The sequence below is a fragment of the Camelus ferus genome, chromosome 32 (assembly GCF_009834535.1).
Source record: "Camelus ferus isolate YT-003-E chromosome 32, BCGSAC_Cfer_1.0, whole genome shotgun sequence".
Classification (NCBI taxonomy): Eukaryota; Metazoa; Chordata; class Mammalia; order Artiodactyla; family Camelidae; genus Camelus; species Camelus ferus.
This window is the reverse complement of record NC_045727.1, coordinates 21,006,444-21,029,298: the sequence shown is the minus strand read 5'-3', so window position 1 is coordinate 21,029,298 and position 22,855 is coordinate 21,006,444. Positions and strand designations below refer to the sequence as shown.

At 55.5% G+C, this 22,855-nt stretch overlaps 1 protein-coding gene across 2 annotated transcripts in view; it reads right to left on the bottom strand.

Annotated features, from left to right (window-relative positions):
• GALNT9 (polypeptide N-acetylgalactosaminyltransferase 9) overlaps nt 1-22,855 on the bottom strand; it is a 74,351-nt gene that overhangs the window by 5,734 nt on the left and 45,762 nt on the right. For both annotated transcript variants that reach the window (XM_032471509.1, XM_032471510.1), the window contains 6 exons: nt 22,664-22,838; nt 19,226-19,423; nt 16,281-16,398; nt 2,468-2,653; nt 1,165-1,302; nt 758-853 (listed from right to left, as the gene is read on the bottom strand). In XM_032471509.1, coding sequence (XP_032327400.1) covers nt 758-853; nt 1,165-1,302; nt 2,468-2,653; nt 16,281-16,398; nt 19,226-19,423; nt 22,664-22,838 — 911 coding nt within the window. The remainder of the gene's footprint in view (nt 1-757; nt 854-1,164; nt 1,303-2,467; nt 2,654-16,280; nt 16,399-19,225; nt 19,424-22,663; nt 22,839-22,855) is intronic.

Genomic DNA, 22,855 nt, shown 5'->3' with positions numbered 1-22,855 from the left:
TCTCTCAATCCAAGGCCCGCACGCCAGCTGGGGGTCCTGGGAGGAGGCTGCAGTCATGCCCTCAGCTCCGTCTTCACAGGCTGGGTCTCCGGCGCCCACGGAGTAACCACCGGGCGGCGGCACGGGCTCTCCAGCGTCCATGGACGTCTCAGCATGGGGCTCAGACCCAGAGCGTGTGTCGTTTCCAGGGTTTAGTGTAAATAGCACCCAATCAGCACTGCAGGCAGGAGGAGTCACCTGGGATGGGAAGCCTCAGGCTCTGCGTCCATCGGGGTCCAGGGCGCCAGCACCAACGGAGCTTCCGAAACACACCTCCCCTCTCCCCCGCCCGGCCCCTCCGGCCTGCAGGCATCGGGCACCCGCCTGCAAGGGTGTTTGAAAGCCCTCCTGGCAATTCTGAGCTGGAGCCTGGCTGAGCGTCACTTGGCAAGCTCTCCACTGACAAGAACCGGTGGTTGCCGGCGATACTTCCTGGGTTCTGTCTGCACCACAGCTACTGTTTACCCTCATTTTCCACTTCAGTCCACACAGCAGCCCTGAGGAGCAGGCGTGGGAATCATCCCATCTGATGGATGTGAAAACTGAGGCACAGATGTTGGGTGAGTCTCCTAAGGCCTGTTTGGCGCCAAAGCCCTTGCTGTTCATCCTTCCGGGGTCAGGGTCTCCAGGAGGGGCCCGAACCCACAGCCTCAGTGGCACCAGGACGCCCGCCACGTGCCACCGCCCCCTGCGGCCAGGGCATCCCCGCCGCCCCTACCTGGGAGGACATCCCATGGCAGGGGTACAGGATGGCCCGGTCATCATCTTCCGCCCCCTGGTCCAAGCAGTAGCCGCTGGCTTTGCTGTTTCTCACCTACAGCCAGAAACCCAAGGAGACGCCCCATCACAAGGGTCCCTGAGGCCGAAGCGGGCTGGAGGCGCTGTACCTGCCCACCCCTGCCCAGCACCAGTGGTCTCAGGAAAGCGTGGGCCCGACGTCCAGGATGAGACCCACCAGGGCGCGGGGGCTGCCCTGGACGCGGGAGGCGTGCGCCATGCGTGTGTGGGTGTGCCTGAGCACTTCGCTGTCTGCTGTCCACGCACACAGGCACAGGGAGGGGTGTGGGTGCCGGGTGGTGGGGTGCGGGGGGTGCAGGCTGGGGGCCATCTCTGCGGAGGCGGTACCTCTCCGTACGTCAGCGTGTCGTTGTAGGTCCTCATCTCTGGGTACACGTTGTCCAGGTACCACTTGAAGCTGCGGCATTTCAGCCTCTGGCGCAGGGCCAGCCGCTCAGACACGTCCCCGAAGTCCACCCCCGGGTTCTGCGAGGCCAGAAGGGCACTTGAATGTGCAGCGCCTCCACCACCCAGGCCTCTGCCCAGGGCAGGGGAGCCTCAGGACCCACAGACCCTCCTACCGGAGCAGCCCCCACCCTCAGGGCTCCCAGGCACCGAGCCTCATCTGGGGTGGCCTCCGCCCTCCTGGGACCCTAGCAGGTCCAGGGTAGCTGGTCCCGATGGGAAAGCCCTGGTGTCTCCAGCCTGCTTTGCGGCGGGTCCTGCTGGAGACCAGCCTGGCCTGGATGGACGGGCATTGGTGGTGTGTGGGCCTGGCTTGTCCACAACCTGCACACTCCAAAGGAAAGACTTGCCCTTGGCCAGCTCGCCCGTGTGTGTGCTGGGTCCTAGTGCGAGATCTAGCTCTGATGGTGGGTTGATGTAAAAAAGCTTTTTCCAGGACAAGTCTATACCAGGGCCCAGGGACTCGAATCCTCCGTGTCCAGGGAAGCAATGTGTGCATGAAGCTGGTTCTGCAGTCCGTGCGGGTGGGCGGGGACGGCAGCCCGGGCGTCACCCCACCAAAGGGGCAGCCTGTCCTCAGCACACATGACACCCAGTGCACACACATGCACACACGTACATGCACTCATGCAGTGCGTATGCCCAAGCCCACTCCTCCAGGCTGCCCCCCGGGTTAGGAACCCCTGGCTTACACCCGGCTCCTGCTTCCTGCCAGCAGCAGGCAAACACCTCTCCAGGCCTCCTGTCCCCCACTCCCTGCAGGGCAGGCTGGTCTGGCTGCAGACAGCACCCGAAGCGGGAGAGGAAGCCGCCATCCCTACAGCGGGGGCCCCCGAGAACCTGGTTACGGGTCTGACAGGGGATGCAGTTCTGTTCTGGCTCTGTCTCTCATCAGCGGTGCGCCCCCGCGTGCCTCGGTTTCCCTCTCTGGGAGTTGGGAGGGGGTGCTGCCGTCGCCCTGGGGGAGCTCCCGTGGTGGAAGGAGGGGCGTGCTAATTAGCGCAGTGGTCGTTACACTACGGACAAGGAATGGGCTCTCCTTGCCGCCAGAAGTAACGACATTCCAGAGACCCTTCCGGCTGAGCTGCCAGGGAGGCCCCACCTCCCCTGGATGGGCTGCGCCTCCCTGGGGTGGCCTCCCCTGGCCCTGGCTTCCGCCCCGCCCGGCCCCGCCCGGCCGCCTTACAGTCATGGGGATGTTCCAGGCCATGTACACGTGGGACTTGAAGCCGTCCATCCACACCTCGGCAGCCCGCAGGGCGTTGCGCTTGGCGTAGTAGTCGATGTCGTTGTTGTAGGGCTTCTTGGTGCGCTCGATGTGGGCCACGCGGGAGCAGGGTAGCACCTCCATGCTGCCGCCGCACTGCCACACCTGCGGGGGGACCCAGGGCCCGCTGGCTGGCCAGCCCTGCCCTGCCCCCCAGCCCCCGGGGCACCCGTCTCCACCCGGGCACCCCTGCTCTCAGACCCCAGGACACGCCTCCCCGAGGGGGCCCTGGCCGCCTGGGCCGCTGGGGGCAAGAGGCCCAAGAGAAGCCGTGGCCTTGGGTCCAGTCCACCAAAGCCTGGGTGCCAGGCTGCCTCGCCCTCTGGCTTTCCCGCCAAATTCCATTTTCCCTGCACCTTCCAGGATCTAAACAATAGAGAGATTCTTCTCCTGACACCTCGACACTTCCTTAGTATCCCCTTCCCGGGGCCCCCAACCCACCCCCACCCAGGGCTGGCTCCGGGCTGGGAGTTTGGCCTGAGAAGCCTCACTTCCCACCAGCAGCTGCCCCTCCCCTCCAGCCAGAAGAAGAAACCTACAATCTAATTTAAAAAGAGCAGCTCGCTCGGCAAACCATTCCAGATAACTTCGATCCAAGGACGCACGGCTCCCAGCACCCCAGGCATGGGTCTCGGTCTACAGAAGTCTAAACAGGCAGCAGCTGCTTCTGCAAACAAGGCTCCCCAGGGGCCCTGGCTGCCAGAACCCTCAGCGGTGATAGAAATGTATTTTGCATCATAATCTCCTTTCTATGCGTGGTTACCTCTGCACTGCTTCGCCTGAACAAAACAGCCTCACTAGGCACGGGGTGTGTTATTCTGCTCTGTTCTGTTCTATTCGATTCCATTCCGTTCCATTCCATTCCATTCTGTTCCATTCTGTCCCACCCTTTTCTGTCCCATCCTTTGCCATCCTACTTCTGATGGTTAATTTTATGTGCCAACGTGACTGAGCCACGGGCTGTTCAGGTATTCGGTTCGACTCTGTTCTGGGTGTGTCCAGGAGCGTGTGTCCCGGTGAGAGAAACACTTAACTTGGTGGGCTGAGTATAGGAGACTGCCCTCCTCAGTGTGGGTGGGCCCTGTCCAATCAGTTGAAGGCCTGAATAGAACGAAAACCAACTGAGCAGGGAGAACTCACCCTTTCTGCCTGCCCGTCCGCGAGCTGGGACACTCATCATTTCTTGCCTTGGGACTTGGACGGGAACTACCCCCTCAGCATCCTGGGCCTCCCACTCGCCAGCTGCAGACCTCGGGCTTCTCAGCTTCCATGACCGTGTGGGCCAACCCCTCGTCCTCTCGGGAGAACCCAGACTAACACACCCCCTACCCCACCCCGCGCCACCCCGCTGAAAACGTGCTGGTGCCGACACCGCCCGCAGCCGGGATAAGAAGTCATCTCTGAGCAAGGCGGGTGTCCTGGCTGAGGGGAGGCTGTCTGCGCCTGGCGGTTCCCAGAGCACGTCCCCACACGTCCAGTCTCCCCTGGTCCGGCTCACGGCCCGCTCGGGCCCACCAGCTCCGCACCTGCACGCTCAGCGGGCGTCACCGCCCCCTTCGTCATGACCGTCAGACGCCGACCAGTTTGTTCCCACCTCCCAAGGGACATAGACGTGGCCCTGCTTCCACGTGGCTGGAGGAGGGGCCTGGCCCTGGGGGGACGCCGGGGGCAGCAGGGGGAGGGCTGGAGGCCCTGCAGGGGCTTTGAAGGGCCAGGCCTGTGCGTGGCTTCCGCCACTTCTGCTCACACGCCTGTCAAACCCAGGCACGTGGCCCAGCTGCCCAGGAGGCTGGGAACGTAGGTGGACACCCGGTGAGCCAGGAATCTTCCCGAAGGCCAAACATGGAAACAGAAGGGAGGAAGCTCTGTAGACCTGCAGGGAAGCATCCGACTCCCCCGCCCACCTTCTGTGGTCGCCGTCACTGCCAGTTTCCTGGGTCCGCCTGTTCCAGCAGCTGTCCCTCCCTGCCCAGACTCAACACAGGGCTGGGGTTCTGCCAAAACCCACGTCTGGCTGTCCTGTCCTCTGCTGCTCCCAAGACTCACCAGCCTCAGCCCTGCTCTGCCTCTGCTCACTTCAGAGCCCGGCCCGCACCCTGCCCAGGGCCTTTGCACCGGCTGCAAAAGGCCTCCACCCGGAACTTCCTCCCCAGAGCTCCGTCTGCCTGGCTGCCTGCCCGCCTTCAACTATGCTCAGACGTCACCTCCTCCAGGATTCCCTCTTGACTGCCCCATTTAAAGCTACAGCCTCTCGGGTCTCATCCCCTGGCCAGCCTTATTTACTGTTGTGGCTTTTGTCTCCTGACTCCATTGACTTACTCATTCCATTTTGTCCGTCTGCCCTACACAGATGTAAGCCTTGGTCAGGGGGGTTTCTGTTGCTACGTTCCTGACTGATCTACCTGGACCAGGAGGTAGCAGTCTGCCGTGTGGGGGCAGGGCGGGGTTAACTCGGTCCTCGCTACACATGAAAGGAAGACCTGAGGCTCAGAGGAGTTAAGAAACGTGTCCAGGGTCACACAGCTGGCTCGTGGTGGGGCAGGGACTTGGAACCACTGCACGCAGCCCCCGAAGTGGCTTCTTCGCCCAGAGTGGTGGAGGTGTCGCAGGGCTGGGTCACACGATTGAAGGCTTACTGTCACACCCACCCTGTGTCTCAACCACTAATTATCTCAATCAACTTGGTTAATCGCCACTCAAACAGAAACAGCAAACACGAGGCAGAGGAGCAGGTGTGAGGCCTGCGGGCAGCTGCTCGGAGGGAGGGCGCAGGGGAGATCCCGCCCCACCGGCAGGGACCCCTGCCTCGCCCCTCAGCCAGCAGATCGCCTCAGCTCCTGGGGCCTCCGTGCTGGTTTCTGAGAGCTGGGATTCCAGAGCCACCGCCCTCATGCACAAGTCCTACTCCTTAAAAAGTCCAGAAATAATGGTCCATCAGCATGGCTGTTGGTGAACAGCCGATTCTCCCTCCAGCCGCCCTGCAGTATGAGCTGACACGTGCCCCAGTGGGAGCCGAGGGGGTGGGACTGAGACCTGGCCAGGACCCGGCTGTCACGGGGTCACGTGTGGCCTGGGGACTGCACAGCGGGCAACCTGGCCTGAGTGCTTTCCCTCGAACTGATGCTGTTAGGATGTTCATTGTGAAACAAGTGGCCATTTCCCTTCCTTGTTTTCTTCCTGCAACTTGATGATCAAAGCGACCTTTCTGGGGAGCCTGGCTGCTAGAAAGCGAGTGCTTCCTGCGGCCTGAGCGGGAAGACGATCTCGGCTGCTCAGCTTGGCCTCGCATCCCTGGCGACGCGAATGGAAGCGAGGTCTGTGTGTCATTTTAATCGAGACGTATCTCTAGACTCTGAGTTCATTTCACGTGCTGCACAGCGTCCCCACAGCCCCTCATCAGCCTGCGCTTCTCTGTGAGCATCTCTGTCCCTGGGAGACAGAGCCTTGGCCCGAGGACATGGGGGAGGGCAGGAGCCCCCAAATCCTGCTCTGCAGTAGACTCTCCAGGAGGAGCTTAAAGTCCTGTGGTCAGGCCTCACCCCCACTGACTACATCAGGAACTGATGGTGGCGTCCCTGGGGACCCGAACTTGCACTCCAGGGGGAGGGCCGTGCTGTCCTGGGGCCTCGCTGGGGAGGCAGAGGGTGAGCCCTGCAGTTCTGTTTGGGTAAAGCTGAACACAGGGGCTGCTGCTGCTGCAGTCGGGGTTTTCAGCTGGCTCTGTATGTTTCCTTCTGGGTGTTGGAAACTACTGAACATGATAAAAGCTGGTTTTCACCTTGAAAATACTGAGGATGGGGCTTCACCTCTCAAGGTATGGCCAACATCTACTCAAGTCTGCCTTTCCCTCTTTCTTGCCTTTGAGATAATCCATGTATCCAATGTGTATCAAACTATTCAATAATCCACTCATTTACTTATTGATCTATCCATCCATCCACCCATCCATCCAACCATCCATCCACCCATCTGTCCATCCATCCACCCATCTGTCCATCCATCTGTCCATCCGTCCACCCATCCATCCATCCATCCATCCATCCATCCACCCATCTGTCCATTCATTCATCCATCCATTCATCCATCCATCTACCCTATCCATCCATCTACCCACCCATCCACCCATCCATCCATCCATCTACCCATCCATCCATCCATCCATCCATCCACCATCCATCTGTCCACCCACCCACCCATCCATTCATCTGCATTAGTCCGTACAACTAACATGACTCTACACACTGTGCAAAGCTGTATTAAGATGAGGAAGTCAAACTGAGAGGTGAAGCAAGCTCAGCGTTCCTAGCCCAGGCCTCTAGGCAAAAGCTTGGCTACAGCAGAGGTCCAGGCTGAGGCTGATAGTAACCCAGGCATCCTGCCTCATAGGCTATCTCACCTGGATGCATCCAAGAGGTACCAACCACCATCTTCTTTTTGGCTGTACAGATTTCCCTCCTTTAACCAAAAACCAGGGCTTTATATTCACTCTGGAGAAAATTGTGCATTATTTTTAGAGATTTCACATCTGAACCTAATTTTTAAAAAAGATTTACAGTCTGCTCAATCGCCCATCCCCTCCCTAACTCCAGCCCAGGCCCAATTTCAAGAAATAATTCCTACAGGGCAGCCAAGGCTGATGCCTCCCTCTTGTCACATAGACTCCTCGATCTGCAGGAACGATTCATCTCCAGGGCAGAATTTGACTGGATTTAGCTTTGGCAAGGCAAGTCTCATCTCCCAGGGCTCAGTGGGGCTCAATTCATAAATTTTTGACAAGAAAACATCTCTTCCTGGACTCTCTGAGGATATATATATATGCACGCACACACACATATTTTATAAAAACAGCTGTTCCAGTGTCCTGTTCCCAGAGCCAGACACACAGAAACTTCTGAGCTCAGCTTTCATTCCAGATTCCTCCCGTTTGTTTCACTGAACACTATGAATATCTCAAATAAAAGGAAAAACTAGGGTCCCGCTTTCTAAACAAGTGGTTCTCAAAGTGTGGTCCTTGGACCACAAGCAGCAGCATCACCTGGAACTCCTTGGAAATGCAGATTACCCAGCCCCAGTCAGACCTACTGACGCAGAAGCCCTGGGGGTGTTTTAACAAGCACCCCCCTGGGGGGTCTGATGTTTGCTGGAGTTTGAGAACAGCTGTGCTGACGCTGGAGGCTTCCTCCCGCTCCCCCACCCTCTCAGCCGTACTCTGAGCGCTCGGCCTGATGGTCTGTTTCAGAAGCTCTGTGCCTTGAACACCACACCTTCTTGAGCTTCTGTCCTCAAGTGGAGTGAGGCTGTACTTCTTAGGTCACGATGCCCAGGGAACCAAGCTTACTGTGAAATGACCAAGGAGCTCTCTGGTCAATATCACGGATGTGGAAATCTCTCCTATCTGCCCCAAACATATGGAAATGATAGACAAAATTATTTTAAATGTTAAAATAATATACTAGAAAACAAGATGAAAGAAGAGAAACACGCACCTGGGGCCCAGGGGTTGAATGAGTGGCCAGGATTCTTTTGTGAAGCCTGGGGCTGGGACGAGGCTCCCTGATTATGAGAAAATGAAACCGGCTCTGATTGGTCCCTGGGGCTCAGCCAGAAATAATCCCTTGAGCTAGAGGGCAGAGGAATACACAGCACCTGGAATCAGGCTGACTCTCCGCCTGAGGAATGAAACTGGGAGATCTCAAGATGAACGCTAAGTCACCATCAAACACAGTTCAATAAAAAAGAAGAAGGAAAAAGCCTGTCACTAGATTCTGAGCCGTGGATCTAGGAGGGTGCTGGGGCAAGATAATCGGAAACTTCCTTCCAGGAACGAGTGAGCGTGCTGTGAAGATATGACTCCCATGAAAGGTGAGCTCTCAAAAAAATTACAAAGCACACGAGGAAATCCAGTTTCAGGAAGATCATGAACAAATCCAAGGTGGGTGAATTTAAACCCAACCGAAGAGAGAGAAAGAAGAGAGACTGCAACGGACCTCAGTAGACTGTTAAGATTTTCAAAGAGATGAAGGAATGAGGGAAAAGCATTCAGCAATAAAGAACAGGAGGTTATGAATCAGAACAGGCAGTTATAAAAAAAAGAACCACCAGATCTGAAAAATATCAATGGAAGATCTCACAAACATAAAATGTATTCATTTAAATTAAAAACCAAAGCTAAACACATGGCTTAAATGGTCGTCTGGATGCAGCTGAATGTAGAATTTGTTCACTGGAAGACAGAGCTGAGGAACTCACCCAGAACGCACTGCAGAAAGAGGAAGACATGGTCAGGCGGATGAGATCTGAGACCTGGAGGGTCGAGGGGGCAGTCCCACCAGGCATCCAACAGGATTTCCAGATCAGGTGAGGCCACATACCAAGCACCTGAGTACTTTCCAGACCTGTGAAACGGAAGCCTCAGGCTGATAACGTACCAGGACTCACGACGAACACAGGGCAAAGAATCCCAGAACATGGGGGATTCCGGGCCCAGGACTACTTCCAGCCATTCCTGTGTGGCTGTCTGTAAACTCAACCAGTGTACAGCCGGGACAGAATTTGACTAAATGTTTCTAAAGTTTATCTGACACCGAAAACCAAGACAGCAGCCAGGAAGATTCCAAAAGAATAATGAGGAAGGATTCAATTGCTAGAGATGAGCATATTTTACAAAGCAGGAGATAACGGCTAAAAATAGAGTGTTCAAAATCCACACAAACACATCTAGAAGCACTTGGAATACGATAAAGGTGGCCTCTCCTAACAGTGGTAAAGGATGGAGTGGTTAATGGATGGTGTGAAAAGAGTCAGTCCCCTACTGCAAAACGATATAAAGAAAGGTCACAACCTTACTTGTATAGAAAACATGTTCCAAATGGATTAAAGCTTTTAATTTAAAAAAAAAAAAAAAGAACTGTGAAGTGTCAGAAGGAAATGTGGTCAAATAGTCTTTCGAATAGGCCTTGCTAAGAATGACAGCAAACGCACGAGTCGTCAAAAAAAGCAGACACTTACACTAAAAAATTCTGTGTAGAAAAGTCAACATCATAAATTAAGAGCAGGAAAGCACTCGTGTCACACAATAGAGTTAATGTCCCCCATGTATAAAGGGCTCTTAAAATCTACTGCAAACGAGGAAACCAGGAGAAAAAAATTGGCAAAGGAGGAAAAACGCATGGTTAGCAAATGTATAAAAACGATCAAGCTCATTAGGAACTGGAGAAACACAAGTTAACCATCAAGACAGTCCTTGTGTGTCTGTCATATGTGAAAAAAGGAAAACTGAATTTCATCAGATCACGTGTGTTATATACCTGGGGGACTGCCTCCTCGGGTACCATTTGAGGACACAGACACACACACATCACACTCACACACAGACACACCACACATCACACTCACACACAGACACAGACATACACACAGACACACACAGACACACCACACACACAGACACACACAGACACACCACACACACAGACACAACATATACACACACAGACACAGACACGCCACACACTCAGACACACACACAGACTTTTGTGGGGGGTAGGGAGGAGGATTTGGCAAAATACGTATCAAAAGCCAGATATGTGTTTCAGTGGACCCAGCAATTCCACATCTAGAAATTTATCCCGAGGAGATTCTGAATCACGAAGGAAGATTCAGGCATAAAAACATGGTCTCAGCGCTGCTTGGAGGCAGCCCCACCGCCTAGTAACTGACGCGGCAGGTGACAGAGGATGTGCAGGAATGTGCACTTTTAGGAGACGTCCACGTGCGTAAAACATGAACAACTATGTGTTGCGCACTGGGCACACCTGCACGCGGACAGAGAGCGTAGACACGCAGCTCGTCTCCGAGGGGACGTCCACCCCGGCAATGACACAGACAGAACTGTGGGCGACTTAGTTTTGTTCCAGTTAGCCGACCTCCAGGTTTTTCTAATTAAAGTCAGTTCTATAACGTATTCCAGAAGGCCCTGCTCAAACATCAATGAGTACTATCTCGTGTTTGTTACCCTTCATTAATCCTCAAACAGCCACAGGAGTGAAGCCCTACCGGCCCCTCGGGGACAGAAGTGGAAACTGAGGCTCAGAGAGAGGTGGCCCAGCTGGTGGACAGGCAGGGGCAGCCTCCCAGGGCGAGTCTCAGGGGGCCTTCCGAAGACCCTGTGTGTGCCCACGGCTTTTCCCCATGACATTCAAGTGGACCAAGAATCTCCCTTCCCTGCGTGGCATCTGCCTCCCCTGCCTGGGGGCCCGGTTCATCTGCTCAGGTTGGGTGGAGGCTGGCTGGGCAGGTGAGGGGCTCACCCTGTGGTGACAGCCTTGCCCCGGGAAGCTACTGGGGAGGGGCCATGCGTCCTCACTTTACCAGCAGACAGACCCACTTGTGACTAGAACAAGCCCTTCCTGAAAGCCGCTCTCTGCCCTCACCGAGAAAGGCTCAGGACCAGCCTGGGCGTCCATGGAGCAGCGTGGACACCCCCTCGCTCCCTCCACGAGTAACGACACCTCTTCCCTGCTCTGGCAGGACAGGAGCCTGTATGACTCTGTTTTTGGAGAACACGAGAAAACCAGCCACCCGGCCCGCAGACGGTCTAACGCCACTGCAGCCCCTCAGAGGGTCTGGAGTTGAAGACACAGTACCTGCCCTCAGTGCTGAGAGGTTTGCCTGTAACACCCCGGGCGGGGGAGCAGCGAGTCAAAGTTTTAAAATAGAGACGCAAACGATTTCCAATTTCTGCCCTGCTGATGGCTCTCCTAGCCGGGCACGCGTCGCTGGTTCTGTCTTGACCTTTATTAAACCTAATGGATGCGTCGGATTCATTCCCCCCTAATTGGCTGCAGGACTTTCCTCATTAGGGGATGAGCAGTTGGCACATCTACAATCATAGAAACGTAAATTGGCACCGAGACCACAGAATTACTCCTCTAATTGGATTAGGTCGATCAGAAGGGCTGTGTGGGCGCCGGTGTTAATGCTGGATGGACACGGCGGTGGTGGCGAGGCCCGTCTGTGTGCGAGTGGGGGTCCAGGAAGCCATGGGGCCGCTCGCTGCCTCTGCGAGGAGGACCACGCTCCTGCCTCAGGGCCTTTGTACTTGCTGTTCCCCTGCCAGGAACATGTCCCTGTAGCCACACGGCTGGCTTCGTCTCCTCATTCATGTCTGCTTATTTGTCAGCATCTCGGGGTTCCTGTACCTGATGGTCCCATTTAAAAGGACCACTTCCCCCATCCCAGACATCCCCTCCCCCTTCCTCACTGAGTCCCCTGCACCTGGGATGGGCTCGCACCCTTATTCAGCAACAAGACACTGTTCCACCAGGGAAGAGCTTGCTTCCCTTCGATGTGTCCCCCCGCTGCTCCAGTACTTAGGGCAATACAGAGGCTCTGTTTCCCAGACGATTCTTCTGCTCATTCCAGAAATAAATTGCACACCAGCTCATGCCGCCACACAGACGGAGGGGCAGCCCTGCTCCCGCGGAGTCACTCATGCTCCCACCCACGAGGGAGGGAGGAGACTGGAGTTTCTCCTCCTTTCCTGTTCCCCACGCTGCAAAATCCTGCAGGAGAATACTCCCTCGGTCCTCTGACGCTCCAGGTGACATCAGATATGGAGACGTGCCATCTCTCCGCCGCCCTCTCCCAGGCCACGGCAAGCCCCTGGGCTCCCAGCGCTCAAATTCCTCCTGCCTGTCATGGCCCTCAATCCCTAGGCCGGTTCCACTGACTTGGCTGGCGAGCTGGCCCGTTTGCCCCTCTAGGCAGTTCCCTTCCTATCCTCGGGCTCCCAGCTGGGTTGGGTTTGGAAGGAGACAGGGACAGAGAGCCGTGGGGGTGCTTCTCCCCTGCCCCTCCCTGCGTGGGCGCCTTACGCCTCCCGAGGTGCTCCATCCTCCCCACCCAGGCGCCCATCCACAGAGCCCCTCCCCCCCTCACCCAGTCCGAGGGTCGGGGGCAGCAGCGCAGCTCCCCCACCCACCGTCTGTTCTCTGGTGGCCCCTCCGCAGGACTCTGACCAGTCCCCAAGCTGACAGCCTCTAACTCCAGGAAGGATTCGAGTCCAACGGAGAGGTGGTGGAATAAATCAAATGTGGAGAATTGGTCCTTCACCTTAGGCTCAGAAATCACTTGCAAAGGTTTGGTCTTTAATGATGAAAACGGTTAAGAAAAGTTGGCATCTTGAAGAATCTGCCAGATTAACCTCCTGATTCCAGCCTCTTAATATGCATAACTGAGGGTCGAGTCTAAATGTGTGGCTCAAAACTGGACTGTGTCAGAGAATTTAAAACGTTTGCAAACAGTCCTGGAATGCTTCAGAGAATTTGAGATTTGGCGTAAGTTTAACATATGAGACACACTAGACTTTTTTAAGCACGTAGGGGAATTTCTGCTATGATATCAGGCATTCAAAGTGCTCCAAGAGAAAAAAAAGGAAACACGCCACATTTGTAAGTGCCATCTTAAAAAGGTCAAGGGAATTTAATTAAGTAAAGGCAGAAACAGAACTGATTGTTGTTTAATGGCATTTAATCTGTTCAATCTGAGTTAGTCAAACATTAATCAAAGAAAAGGAGAAGTTGAGTATTCTTAGTCTGTTAGATTTATAACCATAATATGATCTCTCGATATAACGTAAAAGCTTAAAGCAGACAGGTCTGAAGTGTGTAACTTCACTGAATTGTCAAAAGCTAGCCTTAAGTACTCTTTTCTGCGACTAAAGTCTCCATATAGAAGACAAACAAAAACATAAATGAAACCCCAGAAAGAAAACACAAAGAACCAGGGACCCCAAACCGATCGGAGCCCAGCCCCGCATCAGCACAGCTCGGCTGCAGGAGACCCCGTGGCCCGGCCCCTCGACATTTCCCCTCCGTCCACGGGTACCGACGGACGGCTCGGTCGCACGGCAGACCCCGCGCAGAGCAAAAAGCACGCGAACCAAGGCTGGCTCGTGGTCCCCGGAGTGGCGGCCACCCGCATCCCTGGGGTGGGGCTCGGTGATCTGCGTTTAAGGAAACTCTAAGGGGTTCCGGTGCAGCTGGGATCTGGGAACCCGGGCCTGGGAACCTGCTGCACCCCCCACCCTGTGGGTTTCCCGGCCCCTCCCGCTCTACCTGCAGACCTGCTCTGTTCAGGTGGAGGGGCAGCACCCCAGGGCCCCAGACTCGGCATCACCGCTAACAATGATTCTTGGTCCAAATGATGCTCCAAAAATTGCCTCATAACGACATCCCTGTTACTACGTTTGCCCATAATAATATCCCTGTTAAGGGGTGAATTGTGTCCCCCAGGTGTGTGGGTAAGTTAGAGTCCTAACCCCCAGAACCTCAGAATGTGGCCTTATTCGGAGAGAGGGTCTTTTTTCACACTGAAGTACAGCCAGTTACAACGTGCCAAAGTCTGGGGCACAGCTTCATGTCCCAGTCAGACATACATATGCACGTATTCATTTTCATAGTCCTTCTTGAAAGGTCCTTACAAGATATTGAATATAGTTCCCTGTGCTATGCAGAAGAAATCTGTTTTTTATCTGTTTTTACATATAGTGGTTATCATTTGCAAATCTCAAACTCCCAAATGTATCCCTGCCCACCTCCTTTCCCCCGGCAACCATGCAATTGGTTACTAAGTCAGCGAGTCTGCTTCTGTTTTGCAGATGAGTTCATTAGTGTCCTTTTTTCCCTTTCTTTCTTTCTTTCTTTCTTTTTTTTTTTTTTCCAGATTCCACACACGAGTGCTGTCATAAGGCATTTGCCTTTCTCTTTCTGGCTTACGTCACTTGGAATGATAATGCCCGGGTCCACCCATGCTGCTGCAGTGGTGGGGATGGGGTCTTAAAGGAGGTAATCAGGTAAAAATGAGGTCATTCAGGGGACAGGTGTCCTTATAAGAGGCAGACACGCACAGAGGGCAGAGGACGTGAAGACACAGGGAGGAGACGGCCGTGTGACAGCAGTGCTGCGTCCACGAGCCCAGATGACAGCTGATACCAGAAGCTGGAAGGGGCAGGAAGGAGCGTCCCCTGGAGCCCCCTGGAGGGAGCACAGCCCCGGCCACACCGTGGCTTCCCAACCGGCCTCGGTGCCAGGAGAGGCGTGTCTGCAGCTTTAAGCCTCCGGGATGAGGGTGTTCTGTTAAAAACAGCCCCCAAGACTAACAGATCCCGTCCCTCTGTTCACCGCAGCCAAGACACAAAAGCAACCTCAGTGTCCTACAGATGAAAGGATAAGGGAGATGTGGTGTATACGTATATATATGTATATGTATATATACGTATACACCATGGAATACTACTCAGCCAGAAAAAGAATGAAATCTTGTCATTGTCAATGACACGGATGGACCTCCAAACCATTATGCTGAGTGAAGTAAGTCACACAGAGAAAGACAAATGCTATATAATTTCACTTGTATGTGGAATCTATAAAAAACTCCCCAAACAAACAAAAAGCAAGCTCACAGGCTTGGAGGGTGAGGCATGGAGGGTGAGGGCTGGGAGTGGGGGAGATGGCTGAACCGGTTTTTTGGTAAGAAAACAAAAAACAAACTCAATTTTATTTCTCTTTGGAATAAAGGGGGGCATTGCACGATTTTTTTCTCTGTCATACACTCAGAAAGCTGACAAAACAGCTGAGCCACTTAGGGAGAGGAGAATGCAGCCCTTCTCACCGGCCCAGTGGTGGCCGTGGGCCTGTATGAGCCTCCATGGGACCCCAACAGCTGGGAGCTCTGGGCTGAGTGACGGGGACTTCCAGGCCACCCCCAACCTGCCCACCCACTTCTCTCCACCTCAGCCATGGCCTCTCCACCCTCCTAGTTGCTCAGGCCAAGTGACGTCAAGGCACCTTTGACCCCCTTGCACCCCCACGTGATCCAGCAAACTCTGTGGCCGCCTCCTTCAGGATGCATCAGGTGTACGTAGGATCTGACCAGCTCCTGCCTGGTCCAATCCATCTATCTCCCTGGTGTATTCCAGAAGCCCTGGTCTTCCTTGCTCTGCCCTGGCCCACTCCTCCCTGGAATCACAGAGCTCGGAAGAATCCCTGAAAGAGACGAGGCAGCTCGAACATCTGCTCGAAGCCTGACTGCTCCCACCTCGCTCCCAGCAAAGCCAGACGCTCTCCTCCTACCCGGCTCCTGCCACACTGGCCTCCTTGCTTCCGGGGCCCAGCAGGCACCATCCTGCCTCAGGGCCTTTGCACCTGCCATTCCCTCTGCCTGGAACACTCTTCCCTCCCCCCCCCCGCTCCCCCCATCATCCCACGAACAGCCCCCTTGAGGCCCCTTCTGGCGAGGCCTTCTCCGAACATCCTCTTTAAAACTGCACCCCGGCCCCTCCCACCAGGCACGTCTGGTGTCCTCTCTGCTTCACTCCTCCCTTTGGAATTTCTCACTAAGCGATGCCTTCTCTTCTCTATCACCTGCCGTGTGCGGGAGGACCAGCTTTGACAACTTCCAAACTGCCCCCTACAGCCCACACTTCACACACCCAGACAGGTGGCTTGAAAAATAAAGTAACACAAAATACAGCCTTTTGTTACCATATTCAACAGACTTAAGTTTGCCCAGTCCTGTTGCCACTGAAGTTTCCTACACTGACCTAAGTTTGGGTTTTGTGTCCCCCGACCAGGAACAAGCAGCTCACGGACCAGCCGAGCCCAGCCCCCGGCGGGTCTGCTCCGCATACTGTCCTCACGAAAGGCCCTGGTGCCGGTGCAGTGACACTCACCCTCATGCCCAGCTCAATGTTCTCCCCGCCGTACACCTCCATGCCCGGGTCCAGCAGGCCGATGTCCCCGAAGTACTCCCGGTCCACCACGAAGGAGCAGCCGATCATGGCCGGGGTCCTGGCAGGAAGCAGACAGCACATGAGCTGGACGTTGGTGCCTGACCCCGGACCCCTGCCTGCCACCCTCCTTCCACATCCCCACACGCCATCCCCATGCCCCTCGCCTCCACGAGATCACTGTGCCCAGGACACAGGCAGGACTGCCTTGGGCTTGTCTTTGCGTCCCTCAGAGCCTGCTGACACACCCAACGCAGACGGAGTCCAAATGCTCACTGAATAAACATCAGCGGTGACAAAAACCAGCATCAATTCAGGCAACTTAATGTAGGGGATTAAAATTTTTCCTAAACCTCTTTACTCAATGAATTATTTAGTCACCCTGAATGTCATTTCCCAAACTTGAGTCACTTGCCTACCTCCTTCATTATTTTGTTTTCTCTGTGTATCAGTAGTCGGGGCTGCAATGGACAGTTGCATAGGTTGTGCACTGCTCAACTCCATGGAGCCTCACTGATCTCAGACTCTGAATGATACACCTTGACGTTGGACAGTGCACAGCCTGCGCAGCTGTATCCAGCAGACTGCCAACGGTACTATTAGTTCTGTAATAATTCTATTTGCATCCATGCCTTTAAAAAATGTCAGAAAATCTTGCATTGTCCAGAGCAAGTATATCTGTAAAACCATGTGTTGATGTGCTAGTTATATTTTTTTCTAATACGCATGAACAATCTATCCACGTGGGGCATCCCCTGGGAAGTGGTCTCCTGGAGCAGCAGTGGTAAAAGCGGGACATTGTGGGACAGAGCGGTGGAGAAAAGTGGACGGTATGACTGTCAATGGAACTGGTTAAGTTATAGTTCACCAACATACAACAGACATTTCTCTCATTTTCTTAACAACCACACAAAAATCTCAGGGTGATCTCTGATGAATTGAACTGCCAAATCCTTGCCAAGTCTATTATAGCTGGTAATGATTTTTTTATTAGTGCTCAGAGTGCCAAAATAAACTTATAAACTCATAAGGCGGTGGCAGCAGAATCAGCTGGCACCGAATTTATTTGCATGAGACATGAGGGGTTCTCAGGTTCAGCAGGGGGACTGGTTGTCGGGGAGTCCCTCCGTCTGGGCTGACCTCAGCGTGTGGCATCCTGGCATCGCAGCAAAGGGTCCTCACCTGGGCTCCGGCCTCGTAGGGCCACAGGCGGAGCTTGCGCCTGTGTGAGAAACGGCCGGTTCTCCAAAGTGGTTTTGCAGTGTATTCTCCCACCAGCCGTGCTGAGAGCTCCGACTGCTCCGCGCTCCCACCAGCCCCTGGTGCCGTTGGTCTGTTGGGCTGTTCTAGAAGGTGTGTGGTGCCCCCCTCCCCCGGTTTTGCATTTCCCTAGTGACTCCGTGGTGGGCGTCTTTCCGTGCGCCTGTTAGCATTCTGTCTACCTCCCTTTGTGAAGTATCTGTTCAAGGCCTTCGCCCATTTTTCATTTGGGTTTTTTGCATCAGGATTTTCAAATGCTTTCCAGGTAATGCTAATAAGGATCAAAGTTTGAGACAAAATGCAGCCTGGCCAGAGTACCCTGGTCCTGCGGCTCAGGGAGTCCAGGCTGCTCTGAGACTCAGTTTACCCCTGGACGGCTCTGCCAGGGGAGAGCAGATGCCCGGAAGCCCACTTAAGACCCTCCCGGGGGAAGACAGAGAACTTTCAAAGACACAACATTGGGGGGTCTCCGTCCTCTGTGGGCAAAGTGGCCTGTTTCAGCAGGGACACACCAGCAGGTACAGTGGAGGCAGGAGGGGGTCCCCGCCCAAGGCCCTAAAATCCCAAAACTTTCCGGGGAGACCTGGCAAAGACTCCAGGGGCATCAACAGAATCTGGAGATGCACTTTCACGCTGGGGAAAAGTACCTCCACCCCCTGGGCCCCCAGGAGAAAGTGGGGCACCCCACCCCACTAGGTTTTGAAGCATTGAATTCTCTGGGGTTCAGCAGACGAGGGAAGTGGAGGAAGGGGAAACTTTGGAAGCTCAGTCAGTGAGGGAAACGTATGAAGCAAGCCAGGTGCAGGGAGTGTGAGTGCAAGCAGACGCAGAGAGGCAGGGACGCGATGGGGGGTGGTGGGGACCTCATGCCCAGTTTGGACGGGGACCACGTCCCAGCTCCAGCGACTGCTGCCTCGTGAGAATGAGGGCCTTCCCATTTTTTTCTAAAGATGGATGTGTGTATTTTTAACAACTGAAAATCTCTCTGTTTTCACATCTGGGAACTGATTCAAAATAAAAGAACTGCTTTGCAGGGGGACCTCTGGGGGTCTGCTGGGACGTCCTGGTCTCTGCAGCGCACGCGGTCCGGTGGCCTCCTGGTCTCTGCTCTGCTCCCAGCTCGTGCTCCTGAGTCTCGAGGTGCTGCCTCTGCGTCCGCCTGCCTGCCTGTCTCTCCCTCGCTCTGTCTGGGTCTCTGCCTCCCTCTCACTCCCTCTGTCCGTCTCTGCATCTCTGCTCCTCTCTGCTGACACCTTCCTCATTTCGTCCCTTGGTCTCACCGTGCCCCCGCCCCTGCCCCGACTCTCCGACTTCCTCTGTCCGTTCCTCCTTCTTGTTCTCTGTCACTTTCGCTTGGTGTCCGCCCGTTCTTCTCCCTCCATGTCGGTTTCCTTTTCTCAGTCTCTCTCGCTGGCTCCTCTTCTTTGGATGTTGGCTTTTCCTGCCTGTCTGTCTGTCTGTCTCCCTCTTTCTTCCCCCGCCCCGACCTCCGTCATCACTCAGGTCACACTGGAGCCAGCTGCCAAGTTTCCCGTCACATCAGCATGTCCTTCTGCACACCTGCGGCCGCCCCGCCCCACCCCCACCCACGCGGTCCTGGAGGAGGACAAGCCCTGAGGCCGGCTGACCTGATGGGCGCCGCCTCGTCGCCGCGGTCCAGCCAGTCCTGGGGCGGGATGATGTACATGCACCAGAGGCCCCAGTTGTAGCCGTGGGCGGCGCTGGCGTACTGCTGCACCTCGAACGTGTCGTACTTGATGTTGTCGATGGCCGGCAGGACGATGCGCCGGCGGTCCTCCCGGATCCGCGTGAGGGCGGGCTCGGCCCTGTGGGGAGGCACGCCCGTGAGAGAGGGAGGGCAGCGATGCTGGGACCCCCGCCCCATTCCCCGAGGAGGGGCCAGCTCTGCCAGAGGCAGTGAGCCCAGGGCCAGGCGGCCAGTGGGACCGCCGACTGTGGAGGGCCAGATCCAAGGGCTTCCTCTATGGAAGCCCCGGGGGTCGTCTGGGCTGCAGACCCGCTGGCCCGAGGTCTCACCCTTCCTGGGACAGCCCACGGCTAACGACTGATTGACACCAGAGACAGAAAGACCATTCTGGCCCAAACCATGACATCTCTGAAGGGCTGTCCTAGCTCCAGGGCTCCCTGTGGGTCAGCTGAGTCTGTCACTGGGCCTGCCTCACAGCTCAGCCTCTCCCTCCAGCGAATCCCCCTTCCTGCCCCTCCATCCCTGCACGGATGGAAGGCATATTCATTTATAAGCATTAATTGACGACCGATTATGTGCCACAGCCTGTTTTAACAAATTGGAATACATTCATGAACTAAAAACAGGAAAAAAAAATATCCATGTTTCAGGGAGGTTAGGATTCAGTGAAGGAACTGACTACCAAGTACTGTCGTGCAGTGCACAACCTACACAACAGTACGCGGTGGGGTAGGGGTGAGGGAGGGCAGACAATAAAGTATAAGTAAATGACGCAGTATATCAGGAGGTGATCGGTATTGTGGTGGAAAAAGAGAGCAAAGTAAGGGTGATTTGGAACTGCAGTTTTAAGTAGGGTGTTGCGTGTAAGTGGCACTGGGTGATGACCAGGCCAAGGTGTAGGATGAAGCAGGTGGTTGTCGGGCGGGAGTCGGGGTGGGGCGTTCCACGCAGAGGGAGCAGCCAGCGCTGAGACCCTGGGATGAGCTGGTGTGCCTGGGGAGCCGGCCGTGCGGCTGGAGTGGAGAAACAGTGGCAGTGCAGACGATGAAGCCGGAGAGGAGGGAGCCCGGGGGACGTGGGCTCTCCCCTGTGAGCTGCCTGGGCAGCGGGGAGTCCCTGGGGCAAGCAGGTGCAGCTCCGCCCTGGAGACGACCTTGTCTACCAAGAGGATGAGATGCCACCCAAGGGCTTGTCACCAAGCAGGGGTTCAGGGTGGTCGAGAGCAGCCCGCCCACTCAGGGACCAGACAGCCGGACGCTGGAGGGAGGACAGAGGGCCGAGTGTGGGCTAGGGGTCCGGCTAGGGGTCCGGCTCGGGCAGGGAAGCTGGAGTGGGGGGCGAGGCCTCTGACTCTGCCTGGCGAGAGCTGCCATGTGGCTGGCCTTCCAAGCAAGAGCCTGGTATTTACCTGCCTCTCAGCTTCACAGGGAAGATTGATTAATTACTGTTAGCAAAGTGCTTCAGAGACAAAAAGCTCATCTGCTAATAAGGCAGGATTTTGTGGAGGCAGTTCGGGGAGGGGAGGGCTATTTGCAGATGGATAACTGGGTTTTCAGTTGTGAAAATTAAAGTTGCACCGGCTTGAAATTGCATTTTGATGTGACAGAACTGTGGCGCTCCTAAATGCCCTCGGAATGCTCCAGGGAGTCTAACATCTATTGGAGGGACAAAAAGGCCTCCAAGTACATTTGTGCAGTGCACAACCTACACAACCGTACACCATGACCCTGGTGAAGGGCAGACCACAGCGTGTAATTTATGATAGAAGGTGACACATGTCGTGGGAAAAGAAGAGTCGCTTCATGAGGATGGCAGAGGAGAGAGAAATGGGGGCCAGCAAGGGAAGTCAGAGCAGGAAGAAGTCGAGTCTCAATCAGACCTGGGCTGAGGCAGAACCAGAGAGAAAACAAACTCATGGTCCGGGGGCAGCTGAGATTCCCCAGTGCAAGTGGAGGAAGCGTGGAAGGAAAGGGCTCCCCTCACCTGCCTACGAGACACTGAAGCCCTGGCTGAACCAGCTGGTCAGTTAGAAAAGCTGAGAACTCTGAGAGGCCTGGAGTGCCAGAACCTTGGGGGACCCAGCTGGGACATCCAGCCATGCACTGTGGGGCTCGGCCAGCACATCCATCACGAAGCCCTCCTTACGGCACGCTGCAACCCCAGCGTTTCAGTGAACATCTTAGTTTAGGCTTCATGATGTTTAGAGATGTGCGTTGGGAGATTTGAAATAAAAATGGTGAGTTTTAGCTTCTTTTGAACTGGGGCAAGCTGGTCACCTGGGCTGACTTTTCCCTGCAGCTCGGCTGGGAGGCGCTGCAGGCTGCTCCTAGGCCCGGGGCTAACACTCCCTGTTCACTGTGGACCCCTGCAGACCTGCCCACCCTGGGTTTAACTTAAGGATCTTGGATGAGGTCATCCTGGATGACCAAGGTGGACCCTAAATCCCCCGACAAGGGTCTTGATAAGAGAAAAGAGGAAAGACACAGACACACAGAAGCCGAAGCCATGTGAAGACAGAGGCAGAGACTGGAGGGAGGTGGCCACAAGCCAAGGGACTCCTGGAGCCCCCAGGAGCTGGGAGGGAGTTGGGTGGTGACCTCCCACAAGGACGTGCCCATCTGGAACCCGCAGGTGTGACCTTGTTTGGAAATAGAGTCCTGCAGACGTAGTCCAGGTAAAAAGCCCAAGATGAGTGCACCCTGGGTTGGGGTGGGCCCTGAGTCCAAGACTGGTGTCCTTGAGACAAGGACACCGAGGAGCAGCCACATGACGAGGGAGGCTGAGGTCGGAGGGACGTGGCCACAATCCCTCAGAGCTGGGGGGATGCCGGAAGGACCCTCCCCGAGTGCCTTCCGCCTGGGGGTGGGGCAGGGGGAAGGGGGTGCAGAGCACAGTCCTGCCTGCACCTCAGTGTTCATCTCTGGCCTCACAGCTGTGAGAGAATGTATTTCAGTTGTTTTGAGCCACCGGCTTCTGGTCAATTATTACGGTAGCTCCAGGACACGCCTGGGTAACTGGGTCGCCTCCCTCTACCCGCTCACATCCCAGCCCCTCCAACATAGCTCGTCCCTTGGGGTCCTGGTTCGCAGCCCCCATCAGGCACTTGTCTGACACCGTGCGCCGGGCATCACGCCTGTAATCCTGGTAACAACCCCACTTGCTAACATCCCTGCTCAGCCCAAGAGGAATCCGAGGCGCACCCGGGCTCACCCACAAGCCCACATCCTCCCCGCACCCGCGTCACGTGGGAGGGCCTGATGGTCAAGCCGCGACCTTGGACACCTAGAGCTTTCCGGTGGGATCACCACCCTCCGCCCTCCCCGCCGTGCCCCACCCCGGCCCACCCCGCCACCCTTACCAGCCCGTGCTGAACTCCACGTGGGCGTCGAAGAAGCCGACAACAGGGGCCACGGCAACCTTCCAGCCCTGTAGCCGCGCCCGGATCAGGCCTTCCCGCCTGCTGTTGCGGACAATCTTCACGAGGCCTGGGTACCTCTTGCTGACGTACTGGTCCAGGTTGAGCTTGAGTTCCACTGTGGGGGACACAGAG